Below are 14,455 nucleotides of genomic sequence, written 5' to 3' on the forward strand. Positions count from 1 at the left end.
AGCCGAGCCGGTGTGGGCAGGGGCCGGGTGCGTTGCACTGGACGTTGTGGCCCCGGCTGTGCCGGGCGCTGGGTGTGGGCTGCTCGGTGCTCTGAGGATCGAGGTCCCTGCTGCCGCAGGCGCGACACCTCACCCGGCTGGGCACCCCGCAGCACTGTCCCGGCGGTGAGCGCAGCCGGGGGGCACAGGGCGAGCTCCTCCTGCGGCAGCGCCGGCACCGGGTGCTGGAGCACGGGGAAACCGCGGGGGCTGGCGGGGAAGCAGCAAGGACCCACCGCTGCAGTGCACCCTTGAGTAGCGCCCACAGGAGACGCACAGCCCCTGCCCACGCAGCCCCCGCACCTCGGGCATCGGGCTGGGCGCAGGGGAGAGCCGTTCGGCGCTCCTGGCGTGAGCCGCGCGCAGGCCTGGAGTGACAGACGGGTGTTGCCGTCCCACAGCCAGAGCCGAGGGCCTTGGACCCCTGCTCAGCTCTGGAGGGACCTGGGCTTCAGCTAATGCGACTGCCGGGGGCCGCGCACCCACTGCAGGCTGTGCACAGAGCTGCCCACGCCCCGCGAGCTGCACCGGGACATGCGGTCCTTGGCGCTCCCTGCCCCGCTGCCCCTGCGGCTGACCCGCACCATGCGCAGCGCACACGATGGCTTTGGCTAGGCACAGCCGGGGCTGGACAATGCGGTGCCTCCGTCCTGGTGGGGCACGTCGGCCCAGCCTGAGAGGCCAAAGCCTGTGGCTGGTGCAGGAGGGGGTGAGCCCTGGGTGGAGGCCCTGGCTCCTGTGGGCGGGAGGACCTTTGGCTTTCACGCAGGTGCCATGCCTGCTCCTTGTGACATGCGTCTGGAAGGGCCCGGCCCAGCTCCACCTGGCCTGGCCCGTGTGGGCAGGAGTCCAGAGCCCTTAGGATCATAGACAGCGAGGGTGGAAGGGACCTAGGGGGGTCACATCTGGTCCAAGCCCCTGCTCCAAGCAGGACCAGCCCCAGCTACGTCATCCCAGCCGGGGCTTTGTCTATCCGGGGCTTAAACACCTCCCAGGATGGAGATACCACCACCGCTCTGGGGAGCCTGTCCCAGGGCTTCACCGCCCTCAGAGCAAGAGAGTTTTTCCTAATATCCAACCTCAACTTCCCTTGCTGCAGCCTGCGCCCATTGCTCCTTGCACTGCCATCCGCCCCCACTGAGACCAGCCCAGCTCTGTCCTCTTTGCAGCCCCCCGGCAGGGAGCTGGAGGCTGCTTTTCAATCCCCTGTTTATAACAGGCCACTAGGTCCCTCAGCCTTCTCTTGTGGAGGCTGAACAGGTTCAGGTCCCGTCGCCTCTCCTCATAGGGCCTGCCCTGCTGCCCCTGATCATGCAAGTGGCCTCCTCCGGACCCTCTCCATGCTGGCCACATCCCTCCTGAAGTGCGGCGCCCAGAACTGGACGCAGTGCTCCAGCTGCGGCCTGACCAGTGCCACATAGAGGGGGAGGGTCACCTCCCTGGACCTGCTCGAGATGCATCTGTGGATGCACGACAAGGTGCGGCTGGCCTTCCTGACCGAGTCCCCACACTGCCGGCCCGTGTTCATCTTGGAGTCAATGATGACCCCCAGATCCCTGCCCGCCTCCGTGCTGACAAGAGGGGAGTTCCCCAACCTGTAGGTATGGTGCCGGTTTTTCCTCCCCAGGTGCAGCACCTTGCACTTGTCCGTGTTGAAACCCATCCTGTTCTCGTCCGCCCACCCTTGTAACCTGTCTAGGTCTGATTGTAGCCTGTTGCATCCTTCCAGGGTGCCCACGTCCCCCCACATCTTAGTGTCATCAGCAAATTTGAACAGATGCTTTTTACCCCCTCGTCCAAATCGCTGATGAAGATGTTGAACAGTGCAGGCCCGAGGACCGAGCCCTGGGGGACCCCACTGCCCACGTCCTTCCAAGTTGAGAAGGACCCATCCACCACCACCCTCTGGGTGCGGCCCTCCAACCAGTTGGTGACCCATTTGACTGTGTGGGTGTCTACACCACAGCCCCCCAGTTTCTTAATGAGAACGGGGTGAGAGATGGTGTCGAATGCCTTCCGGAAGTCCAGGAAGACGATGTCCACTGCTCCCCCTGCATCTAAGGATGTGGTAATCTGATTGTAGAAGGTCACCAGGTTGGTCTGACAGGACCTGCCACTGATGAACCCGTGCTGGTTGCCCCTAAGCATGCAGTCCCCTGCTGGCCCCTCATGGACATGTGCCAGCATAATTTTTTCGAACAACTTGCCTAGGATCGAGGTGAGACTAACCGGCCTATAGTTTCCCAGGTCCTCCTTCCTGCCTTTTTTGAAGATGGGGACCACGTTGGCCCTCTTCCAGTCCTCCGGTACCTCTCCAGAGCACCACGAGCGCTCGTAAAGCCGTGCCGGGGGACTTGCAATGACCTCGGCCAGTTCCTTTAGTACTCTAGGGTGGAGATCGTCCGGGCCGGCTGACTTGAATACGTCCAGTCCCTCCAGAAGCTCCCTAACTAAATCCTCGCTAACCCGTGGCCCGGGTGTGCCTCCCCCGGGGCCCGAGGGGGGCCCAGCAGGGAGGGGGCTGTTGGTCCCTACTTAGGAAGACAGAGGCAAAGAAATCATTAAACATGTTAGCTTTGCCGTCTGGTGTGACGACCACGTTTCCCAATGCGTCCTGCAAGGGCCCCACATTACCCGGGACCTTCTTTTTACCCCCAACGTATTTAAAAAAGGACTTCTTATTGTCCTCAATCTGGGAAGCTAGTCCCAGTCCCATCTCCGCCTCGGCCTTCCTGACCCCCCACCCCGCAGCCCCGAGCACCTGCAGAACAGTCCTGCCTGGAGATGACCCCAGAGTCGCTGGGGTTAGCTGCCAGCGCAAGAGGCTGCGCCCGGGCTGCCGAGCCCCGTGGGGACAACCGCCGGCAGCGTGTCCAGCAGCTGCGGGGGGGCCGCCGGCGGCCTGGGTGCGGTGCAGAGGCCTGGACGCGCGTGTAATGAGACCCCTCGTCCGGCCTGTCCGGGGGTTGTGCGGCCCCCCGTGCGGGGCAGCACCAGGCAGGCAGTCTGGCGCCTGGGGCAGCCGGCCCTGCCCGACGCAGCGTGAGGGTGGCAGGCAGCGACTCCAGGGCCAGGCAGGGCACAGGCCCGCGGGCGCTGGCTCACGTGACGCCAAGGCCAAGGGTAGTCGGCGCCGGGGCCCGTGCCCATCCCCACCGCCCGGGAGCCTGGAGCCCCCGTTTCATGCCATGGCTGGCGCCCCCCATAGCAGGGTCTTCATCCTCCCCTTTCCCGGAGGCCTTCGTCTGCCCTGTGCGCTCGGCCCCCCCCGCCCCCACATGCTGGGCTCCCCCCTTCCCGCGGGCGCGCCATTAACCCCACGTCCCCTTCCCCTCTGTGGCCTGCTCTTGTCCCCCACGCCAGGCTCTGCCATTCCCCTTGGGCCGGGGGTGCTGCAAGCCCCGTGGCCCCGGCCCCTGCCCTGTGCCCAGGCGGGAGGGCGGCGCCGCCCGAAGCCACCCCGACCTTTGCCCGGGTGGAAGCAGGCGCTGCGTCAGCGCAGGAGACGCGCTTTGTGCGTGCCAGCGCTGACAGCAAGCCGCCGCGCAGCGCCGCGCGCCCTCACACGGCCGCCGGCCCCGGGCCGGCCCGGGAAGGGGCAGCGGGGACGGGGCCGTGCCAGTCGAGCGGGGCAGAAGCAGCACGTGCGGCGCCATCCGCACGGGGCAGGGATCCCCGCGCACGAGCCGAGCCCCGGGGACGCCGGCTGAACTCGGCCCCTGCGGCTCGGTCCGAGCGAAGCTCCCTCCTGGCCCAGCCCGGCGAGACCAGGCCTGTCCTGCAAAACCTCCAGGAAACAGATGTGCCCTGCGCCCACCACCGGCCTGCACGGACAGCCTGGCAGGAGCTCACGTGCCGCAGGGACCCGAACACGGAGCAGGGATTTGGGTGCTTGGAGGCACTCGGCGCTGGGTTATTTAGGGGCTTGGGCGAGCCTGCCCCCCCGTGCTGGTGCACGGCCGAGACTGGAACAGGGCGCGACAGACGCGCAGGAGGGCCAGGCCCCGGGAGGTGGGACAGAGTCAGCCCCGGGGTCCCGGCAGCGTGGCCAGGGGGTCGCACCGTAGGATGCCCGGCCTGTGCTGCGCAGCAGCACCGAGGGCCAGGCCAGGCGGACTCGGGGCTGGGCGGTCACCACCCCGGCAGCCCCAGGGAGGACAGTGCCGTGGGGCTGCAGAGCTGCCGGCTCTTGGCCCGGACCGGGGCCTGGGGCAGGGACAGAGCCTGGCAGCCGCTCAGCTGCAGCTGGGAGCGGGTGGCTCCAGTCCAAGCCCTGAGAAGGGGACAAGAATCGAGGTCTCCCGTGCCCAGGCGAGCCCCGGCCCTGGTGCCGTATGCAGCTGTGCGTGCGGCACGGAGCCAGGGCCCAGCTGGGCTGCGTCTCCCAGGGGCTGAAGCCACATTTCGGACACCTGGTTTTGAGCAAACTTTTCTGCCCGTGATGCCCAGCTCAGTCAGCAAAGCAAAGGAAGCAATCAGCCCGTCACGCTACACCAGTAATGAGAGCCAATTAGCAGAGCAGGAGGCTGCAAATTAGACAGTCCAGTGAGACCACATCATAGCTTTAGCTTGATTAGTGTCACCAGCCGCATTAGCTGCTCTGTACTGTGCATTTTTCTCATTAAGATTCTTGAGTCCGCTCTCAATGCAAGGAAGGCGGCCGCGGTGCCGCACACGCACGTACGGGAGCACCGGGCCGGCGTGACCCGCGTGCCCCGACGGCGGCGGGAAGGGGGTGAGGAGCCCTCCCCTGCCCTTGCCTACGGATGTGGCTCCCAGGGCACTGACGCCTCTCGAGCCCAGTCAGCCCCATCCCCAGCACTTCGGCACGAGAGCGACAAAGAAGGAAAAAAAGTCTTTTTTTTCCTTTCTCTAAGTCTGCTTTTACTATTTATGAAGGAAGGAAAGAAAGAAAGACTTTTATTTTACTTTATTTATTAATATTAATATTTTTTAAGAAGGAAGGAAGGAAACAAACTTTTAATTTTTGTATGAGAGAGAAGGGAAGAAAGGCGGCAGACGTTGAAATGACACCGGTCCGAGGCCAGTGCCTGGCTCGCGGCGGGCAAGGCAGCGCTGAGCAGCCGAGCCGCACCGGCAGGCCGCCCGAGGGCACCACCGCGAGTCCAGCTGCCCGCTCCAGGCCCGGCCCGGACAAGCCCTCGTCCAGCCCCTTGCTGCCCCCACGCCAGCGACCCTCCGGCCCTGCTCGGGGCCTGTCTGCTGCCCGCCAGGCTGCGGCTGGGGCCCTGGGGCCGGGGCGGGGCGACGCTGCGGCCCCGGTGCCGAGTGCGGGTGTCGGCCCCGCCGCCCGCGTGCCCGCAGGTGGGCGTGGGCGGCACGGGGAAGTGTGTCAGCCTCCAGGATCTGCACATCCGCTGGGAATGACTCCAGGGCCGTGGCAGGCGGTTGGCTGAACCTCCCCGCCTCATCCTTCCCGGGACGGTGCCGCCGGGCTGCCCGGCCTGGGCTGTTCCCCAGCCAACTCCATGCACATCACACAGGCTTCTTACCCCTTTGGCCATGCGTCCAGCTCTTTCCCCCAGGGCTGTGCCCATGGCCCGGGGACCGCCGTGCTTTGGAAGGGCTGAACCCAGCGAGGCGTGAAGGAGGGAGGACTGGGCTTGGGCTTGCAAAGACCGCTGAGCTTTCTTCCATGCCCCTGGCCTGCAGCCTGGCTTGACTTTGGCAGGTGAAAGCTTTGCTGTGAACTGTATTTTTTACTTAAAATTGAAAAAGCTTTTTCTGGCATGTGGATTATGTGTGTGAAGTCAATGAGTCACACATTTAAATGCATTTAAATTGAATCTTTTTTGCATCAAGCCAGCACCCGAGCAAGCCTGCCCCTCAGCCAATTCCCTGCCCTCGTGCCAAGTTCCTGAAAGATGGAATAATGCAAGGACCAAGCAAAGGGCACCATTAACACTGATGCAATAAATGAATGCAGGCAAATTACCCCGGTGGTGTGTGGGCAGGCCGCAAGGACGGGACGAGGGTGTCGAGCTGGCAGCGATGGGCGGTTCGGAAGTGCACCGGCTTGGTATTGCCCGGCAGTGTGGAGAGGCACGGGGCTGCCACACGTGAGCTCTGGGGGATCCCGTTGGCCAGGACCCCCCCAGCGCACCCAGGACACTACCAGCTGCTGGCTTTGCAGCAGAGGCTCGGGGAGGAGGTCGGTGCCAGAGGCAACCGTGTCTGGGGACCTGGAGGCAGAAACAAGCCACCCCTGAGGCCGCAGGGCCGCACCACCAGGCTCGCAGGGCAGTGCACGCGTGCCGAGGGCTCCACCGGCCCAAGGAGTCGTGCCCTGCCCTGGGAGCCGGGGGGGTCAGCTGGGAGGGGAGCTGCAGAGCGGGGCCTGGGCATCGCTGCCGGGTCTCCGCGGTAACAGCTGCCGCCCTGATGAATTCGCCCCTTCGCCAAAGGATTGGATAACGAGGAGCCTGCTGGGTCTGGACTCGTTAGCACACGTCACCAGGGAAAGGAGCTTGCCGGGGAGAAGTCAGGTGTGCTGCCGGCCCCTCCGCCTGGCACACAGAGGGTGTGGGGTAGCAAAGGACCCACACAGGACGGGCAGGGGGGCTTCGTGACGGACAGCAGGGACAAGGCAGAGCTCTTCAATGAGTTTTTTGCCTCTGTCTTCTTAAATAGGAACAAACCCTCAATGTGCATCACGGACCCCAACAAGGGGAACATCGGCAACCAACGGGCAGCGCCAACAAGGTAAAAAGACACTTGAGGGTGCGTTCAGATCACCGGGGCCAAAGGGACTGCACCCACGGGTAATGAAGGAATTAGTGGGGGTCATGGTTGATCCACTGGCAAGGACATGCGAGCGCTCGTGCTGCTCGGGTCAGGTCCCTGAGGATTGGAAGAGGGCTAACGTCGTCCCCGTCTTTAAGAAGGGGAGGAAGGAAGACCTGGCGGACTACAGGCCAGTCAGCCTTACCTCTATCCCGGGGAAAATCCTAGACAAAATTATCCAGGAGCACATCTGTGGGAGCCCGCTGGCAAATGTGATGTGGAGGGGGAACCAACGTGGGTTTATAGTGGGAAGTCCCAGTTGACTAACGTAGTTTCCTTTCACGACAATCGTCTGGATGCAGGCGTCGAGGTGGACGTTCTCTATCTGGACTTCGAGAAGGCCTTTGACACGGTACCCCATACCATCCTCATACATAAACTGAGGGGATTTGCCTTGGATGATTATGCCGTAGACTGGGTGACAAACTGGCGCGGGGTTGCACTCAGAGGGTGGTGGTGGACGGATCGGTGTCAGCCTGGAAAGGTGTGGGCAGTGAGGTCCCCGGGGCTCAGTTTTGGGGCCGGTGCTGCTCGACATCTTCATCAGCGATCTGGATGAGGGGGTGGGAAGCACCCTGTCCAAATTTGCAGATGACACAAAAATATGGGGTGCAGCTAACGCCCTGGAGAGGAGGAACCAGATCCAGGCCGACCTAGACAGGTTGGGGACGTGGGCAGAGAGCAACAGGATGCAATTCAATAAGGACAAGTGCAAGGTGCTGCACCTAGGGAGCAAGGACTGCCACCATACCTGCAGGCTGGGGGGCGACCGTCTCAGCACCACCGAGGCAGAAAGAGATCTCGGAGTCACGGTTGACTCCAGGATGAACGTGAGTCGCTGACGTGATGACGTAGTCAGCAGAGCCAGTCGCACCTTGTCTGCACCCGCAGGTGCTTCGCAAGCAGGGCCGGGGAGGTGACCCCTGCTGTACGCGGCACCGGTCAGGCCGCGGCTGGAGTCCTGCGTCCGGGTCTGGGCGCCGCGAGTCCAGCGGGATGCGGACAGCCTGGAGAGGGCCCAGAGAAGGCCACGCGTCTGACTGGTGGCCTGCAGGAGAGGCCCCACGTGGAAAGGCGAAGGGACCGCGACCTCTTCAGCCGCCGCGAGAGCCGGCGAGAGGGGACCTCGTGCAGCTGTACAGATTCGCGGGGGGCGACACGAAGTGGGCGACGAGCTGCTCCCCAGGGCACCCCTGGAACGACAAGGAGCAACAGCCACAAGCCCCCGGGCAGACGGCCCAGGCTGGACACGCGGGGAAGCTCGTCACGGTCAGGAGCGGGCTCCCAAGGGAGGTGGAGCTCGCCTGTCCTGGGGGGCTTCACGAGGAGGCTGGACAGCCCCCTGGCTGGATCACGTGACCCAGGGGGTCGGACTAGATGATCTGCTCAGGTCCCTTCCGACCCTACAAACTGTGAGACTATGAGACCCCGGGGCAGGGGTCAGACTGGGTGGCCCACGGGGGCCCCATCCAACTCTATGAGTCTGTGGTCGCACGCTGCAGCGGGGCCACATCCAGTCCCCTTCCCCAGCTCAGCTCCAACGGCCGGGGGCAAAGACCCCCCCCGGCGGGGGGGGTTCTGGTGCCCCTTTAAGTTGGTGCCTGGGACCGGCGCCGCTCTCCCTGCAGTGACCGTCGGGAGCCCCGTGGCCAGCAGGATGGTCCCCCGGGTCGGCCCAGGCAGCCGTGCAGACAGCCGGGCTCCGGCGGCCGGCGCTGCCCGAGGGCAGGGCTGGCACCGGGGGCTGTCCCACGGCGGGTGGCAGGTGGAGAGGTGCAGGGGCCGTCCGCTCTGCCTCCGACTCCGGGGGGGCACGGGCCTGGGGCCCAGGGCTGGCGGGGCTCCCAGCAGGGGCTCCAGACCCGCTCTCCGCTCCCGCAGCCGGGTTGGGGGCCCAGGGCCATGGCCCCTGCTGCAGAGGCGCCGTGCAGGGCCTGGGTCCAGGCAAGCGGCAGTGACTGGTGCCCCACCCATGCCTGCAGAAACGAAACTCAGCTGCTGGTCACGGCTCCGCTCACTTTCACCCCGTGCCAGAGGAAGCAGGCAGCAGGCATGGCTCTCCAGCAGCCCATCCTGAACCCGGTGCGTGCCCGGGGGCTCCTGGCATCCGCCCCCTCCAGCCCAGGGGCCTGGCCCCCAGCACAAGGCTGGTGGCCTGTGGGGGGGGCCCCAGTAACCGGGGGGGGTGTCTTTTTCCAGGCTATCCCCTTCTCCGGACCCATCTTTGGAGGCCTGGTGGAGGGCAAGATGATGCTGATCCAGGGGCAGGTTGGATCCCAGGGGAAGAGGTGGGTACTCGTGCTGCTCTGGGGCCCAGCGGAGGCATCGCGGGAGCTCCCGGGGCCCAGCTCCACCTGGCCCCATCCTGCGTCCTCTCGCAATACCTCCCGGGACTGCGCCCCCCCAGCTCCATGTCGCCGCCTAAGGGTCCTGGCCCCCTCCTCATTCACCCCCAGTGGGCTCCTTTGTCCCCTCCACCCCCCCATGGCTGTATGGAGCATCACGGGACACGGCCCCCCGGCGCGGCAGCTCCTTGGCTTCAGCAGAGCGGCCAGAGACCGTCAGAGCCCGGGTCTGTCCTGTGCGGCTCCCGTGCCCCACGCAGCAGAGAGCGGAGCCGGGGCTGCGATGGGCTTCCCCTGCTCCTGTCCCCCTTGCAGCCACCACAAGTCCAGGGCGGCCGGTTCAGAAACCGCGCCCCTCACTCGCTGCGATGCCCCTTGCCTCCAGGCACGTGTCGGGCCCCGCTGCAAACCCGCCTAAACCTGCACCCCCTGCAGCCGGTGGCCCCCAGCTCCACCCTGTCGTTATACCCCAGGTAAAATGAACTTCCTTATTGTCGTCATAAACTACCACTCCGCTCCTTTCATCCCAAGACCCTTCTGGTGTGAGATAAGAAGTCTTTGCTGCCCTTCCCTTCTCCGTTTAGTTCTGGAAACCCTTCTCGCGCCCGGCGCAGCCCATGTCCCTGGCAGGAATGGGGCCGCTCCGCCCGCACTTTCCTGGGAGAGCTGCGCCGGTGCCGCTCGGGGCGTGGGCAGGAAACGCTGCTCCTCCCGCACGGACAGTGCCAAGGGGCTGCCTCGGCAGGCCGTGTCCAGAAAAGCGCTGGAGAGCTGGTTTGGCCCCAGAGACCCCGTGGAAATGGGCCCGAGGTCCCGGCACGGCAGGGTCTGAGGTGCTGCCTGTGTCCCCCCGCGCCTGACCCGCGCAGCCCCACGCAGGAAGCAGCCAAAGCCTTGCTGGGAGCCTGGCCCGGTGCTGGCAGCCGTTTGCTCCCCAGGGAAACATCTGTCTTCCTGTTGCATGGGAATTCATCTGGCTTCCGCTTCTGGGCATTGTTCCTCCTTGACCTTTGTCTCAGGGCTGCAATAACAGCAGTGCTTTCCTTGGGGAGCTTCTCTCCCCGGCCAGCTTTTCTGTGCCCCCGAGAAGTGCGGGCCCCGTGCCGGGGTGCAGATGCCAGCACCGGTCTCCCCCTGTGCTCCTGGCTCTGCGCCGGGTGTCAGGGGTTTCTTCAGCCTTCGCCAGCGGCGCTGGCCGGTGGGACAGGGACGGCCCCGCAGGGTCCTGGCGGGAGGGCCTCGCCGCCGCGCTCAGGCTCAGGCGGACGCCGCGCTGGGGCAGGAAGGGAGTCCCCCGCTCAGGCTGGCCCGGCCTGGGGGAGCCTCCCTCTGCCGCGGGGGCTCGGCCGGCCCCCCGAGGCATGGCGACAACTTTTATGGCAGCAGCATGTCGCTTGCTGTGGCCCCCTTGTTCTTCCTGTGCCAGGTCCGGGCCTGACGCCGTGCGTGGCATCCGGCTGGACCGTTCAATGCTGCGTGTGTCTGGGCTTGTTTGGAAGGGGCTGATCCTGCCTCGGGCAGGGGCCGGGCTGGACGTGACCTGGGGAGCGCTGGATCTGGAGAGCGCAGCAGGGAGCCCCACGACGGGCGAGCGGGGAGGCCGGCCTCATCGCGGGCGGCTGGGGGAGAGCCGTCTCCCCGGCTCGGCCGAAGGAAGTAGCAGGGGTTGACCTGAGATGCAAACGCTTGGGCAGGGAGCAGATGAGTCCAGCGAGACGGGGCTTGGCAGGGGCAGGAAGGAGCCATTAGCACAACCGAAACAGCCACAAACACTGCTGCACGTGCGCGCACATGCACACAGACACGCGCGCACAAGCAGAAGCACATAGACACATGTCTGTGACCACATGCATAGGCTCTCCCACAAACGTCCCCCCTCCCACCCCATGGGCCCGTGCACACGCATGCTCCTAAGTACACGCAGCCACATGACCCACCATCTGCCTGCCCCGTGTCCCTGCGTGGCGGGGGTCGCCCAGCGCCGCCGTGTCGTCCTGCTGCAGGTTTGCGGTGAATCTGCGGTGCGCGAACAGCGACATCGCCTTCCACTTCAACCCGCGCCTCGACGAGAGACCCCCCGTGGTCGTGTGCAACACGCAGCAGGGCGGGCAGTGGGGGGCCGAGGAGCGGACCCACGTTATGCCCTTCCAGCGCAGCACCTACTTTGAGATGATCGCCAAAGTCCAGGGCCACTGCTACCAGGTGAGGCTGCGGCTCCTCTGCGCGCCGGTGACGAGCGGGACAGCGCCGGGGCCACAGACCAGCCCTGCTTCGCTGGCGCGGGGGGCCTTGGGGTCTTCGCCGTGAGGACCGGACCTCACCCCGCGCCCGCCCCGCGCAGGTGGCTGTGAATGGCCAGCAATTCCTGGAGTACAGGCACCGCATCCCCTTCCTCAGCGTCCAGAACCTGGAGGTCAGCGGGGACGTGATCGTGAGCTGCATCAGCTTCACGAACCCTGGGGTGAGTGGGTGCCGCCCCCGCGCTGCCCCGGGCCGCAGGCCCCGGCACAGGGCGCTGACTCGCTGTGTTCCCACGCACCCAGGTGAGCCCGGCGTGCGCCCCTGCCCCGTACGGGATGGTGCCCGGCAACGTGAGTACCGCCCAGGGCTGCAGGGCTCGAGGGGGCACCGCGCCGGGTCGGGGCCGCGTGGCAAGCGTGAGACCCGTGGCTTCAGCTCCCGGCGCGGCAAGCCGTGATGCCCACTCGGCGTCTGTCCCTGCAGGCCTCCAGTGTGATCTTCCACCAGATGTTCGGTCCGCCGGCCCCCGGCGTGAGTACTCGCAGTGCCCGCAGCAGGCGGGGGAGAGGCCGCCGGTCCCGAGCTGTGGCGTTCGCTGCCGCGGCCTGTGCTTGGAGAAGGGCTCGGGCCTGTTTGCAGTGCTGAACCCCCAGAAAACTCGCCGCATCACTGCAAGGCACCCGGAGCAGGAGCAGCTGGGACCGGGGGTGTCTGCCGCGCCCCTGAGCGTCCCGCTGCCCGGGTCTGCCTCCTCGCGGCTCAGATGGAGCTGGAGCCCTAAAGTCCAGGGCAAAGCACCCACGGATTTCACCGTGACCGGAGCCACGCCGAACTGGGGGGGCTGGCCAGGCCCTCGCTGTCTGTGCTGTCCTGCCCCGGGTGCTCTCAGGGCTGGCTGCCAGCGGGGGCCGGGCGGCTTGTCCCGGGGGTCGCGCTCCCCCCCGTCGGCACCACGGTGCCGCTCCCCACGTGTCCAGGGCCGTGTCCCACCAGCCCGTCTCCCGCGGCCCTGCTGCGCGGTAACGCCGGCCGCTGACCCCTGCCCAGGCACGGCAGTCGCACCCGAGGTGCACACACGTGCAGGCGTGTGGCGTGTGCTAGAGCGGCCGCGTCCGGGGCATGAGCTCTTGGCAAGGCGGAGGGTGGGAAGCAGCGGGGCCCTTGGGTCACGGCAGGTCTTCCCTCCCGGGCAGCGGGCTCTCGCGGCTGCGCTGCCCCGCTCTGAGCTCTCTCTGTCTCCACAGAGCAAGAAGGGAAAGCAGCGCCTAGGACGGGCCCCGGCGGCTGCGGTGCCACCCCTGGCCTGGCCCCAGCCCCCCTGCCACGTACGGCTTGCTCCGCTTCGGGGCACGGCGGGGGCGCGGGCGTGTGCGGGGCCGCTTGCTGGACGCGCTGGCTTCGGTGCGGCGGGGGCCGGCTAGGAGCCGGCCTGCATGGCTGTGGCTGCCCTCGCTCCCCGCCCGGCTCCAGGGCCTCGTGCAGGCCTGGCTCGGGTCCCGCGGGCAGTGCCGCCCCCGCCCCGGGCCGCGTCGGAGAAGGACGGGGCCAGCCCGCGGGCAGCTCTGAGCCTCCCGTCGGCCACGGTTGCTGCCCTGTGCCTGGAGCCGCGGCCGGGGCGGGGGCCGGGTCCTGTGTGAGGCCCGCGGGACGGTGGTGGGAGCACGGGGGCCGGGGCAGGCTTGGCCCCACGCAAGTCTTGGCTCCGTCGGCGCCGCGCGGGCTCACCCCGACTCCTCTCCCCTTTCTCTCCTCAGCGCCAGGCCCCTGTGACCGTGTCCAACCCGGTGAGTACAGCCGGCGGGGGACACGGAGCTCCCCCGTGGGAGCCTGACCGCGGCCCCCATCCCCTCCCGCCTGCCCCGGGGCCAGGGCTCCCGGCCCTGCGCGGTGCCCGGTGCCAGGGGCAGGCGCACGGCTGCCCACGCGATCGCTGCCCGCCGCCCAGGGAGCACGAAGCCCCTTGTCTCCGCTCCCACGACCCCTGGCAGAGGCTTCCCCCTTCCCGGTGCCGCTGCAGGATGTGGCCCGGTGCCCCCTACTCAGCGCCGCGTGGCCTGAGCCCCCCTTCTCTCCTCAGAGCGTCCCGTTCCAGGCCGCTCTCCTCAGGGCCCCCCACGGCCCCCTCAAGATCACGATCGTGGGCAACGTGCTCGCCCATGCCGACAGGTGGGTGCCGGCGCCGGGGCGTGCTCGCGCGTGCCCTCGTCTGCGCGGGCGACACTAGGCCGCGGGCGTGCGAGGCGGGCAGGCCGGGACAGACGCTGCCAGAGGCCGAGGGCAGGAACGCCTCAGCCCCGGTGCTCCGGCCCCCCCGCCCCCCCCAGGTTCCACGTCAACCTGAAGAACAGCCTGACCGGCAACACGGCCCTGCACATCAACCCCCGGCTGCAGGAGGGCGCGCTGGTCAGGAACACGCAGACCAGCGGGGCCTGGGGCTCGGAGGAGAGGCACGTCTCCACCATGCCCTTCATGGTGGGGCACGCCTTCCAGGTGAGCCTGCGGGCCCCCGTGCGCAGGCGGAGGGGGACAGGCCCAGACACGAGCCCTGGGGCGGACTCTGGAGTGGCTCGTGCTGTCCTGGGGCACAGGCCCCCCCAGGATGTCTCCAGCATCAAACCTTCCTCCGTCAGATGGAGATCAAGAGCACGGCCACCTGCTACCAGGTCATGGTGAACGGGCAGCACGTGTTCGACTACAACTACCGCATCCCTGACAACCAGGTGGATCAGATGGAGATCGCGGGGGACGTGAGCCTCGCCTATGTGCAGTACTGATGGGAGCCCCCACACACGAGGGGGCCTTGGCCCGGCCTGCGCCCGAACCCCACGGCTCGCTCCATGTTGGCGCGGGGCGGCAGGGGCAGGCGGCGCTTGGTCGCCCCCCACCTTTCCCCCCCACATGAATTCTGGTTCGGAGAGCAGCGTCTCACGCTCGCTGCTTGGCTGTCACCTGCGGGAGCGCACCCCGTTGCGTGCCGGCCGCGCGGGCCTCGGGCAGCCCTGGTGGCAATAAAAAGGATTGGCAGC

General features: G+C 66.8%; 1 protein-coding gene across 2 annotated transcripts; it reads left to right on the plus strand.

Annotated features, from left to right (window-relative positions):
• Nucleotides 1-7,626: 7,626 nt before the first annotated feature.
• On the plus strand, nucleotides 7,627-14,455 carry LOC149860266 (galectin-4-like). Of its 2 annotated transcripts, XM_090056194.1 has the most exons (11): nucleotides 7,627-8,925; nucleotides 9,043-9,131; nucleotides 11,192-11,390; nucleotides 11,530-11,649; nucleotides 11,732-11,779; nucleotides 11,913-11,960; nucleotides 12,674-12,754; nucleotides 13,184-13,213; nucleotides 13,507-13,595; nucleotides 13,754-13,919; nucleotides 14,060-14,455. In XM_090056194.1, exons 1-11 carry the CDS (start codon nucleotides 8,746-8,748, stop codon nucleotides 14,201-14,203), a joined length of 1,194 nt encoding a protein of 397 aa, XP_089912320.1. In that variant the 5' UTR covers nucleotides 7,627-8,745; the 3' UTR covers nucleotides 14,204-14,455. The 2 variants fall into 2 exon arrangements, with proteins under 2 accessions (XP_089912320.1, XP_089912321.1); XM_090056195.1 differs by lacking the exon at nucleotides 12,674-12,754 and having other exon boundaries at nucleotides 8,292-8,925.

The sequence above is a fragment of the Crocodylus siamensis genome, chromosome 6, assembly GCF_052110815.1.
Source record: "Crocodylus siamensis isolate JL-2025a chromosome 6, ASM5211081v1, whole genome shotgun sequence".
Classification (NCBI taxonomy): domain Eukaryota; kingdom Metazoa; phylum Chordata; order Crocodylia; family Crocodylidae; genus Crocodylus; species Crocodylus siamensis.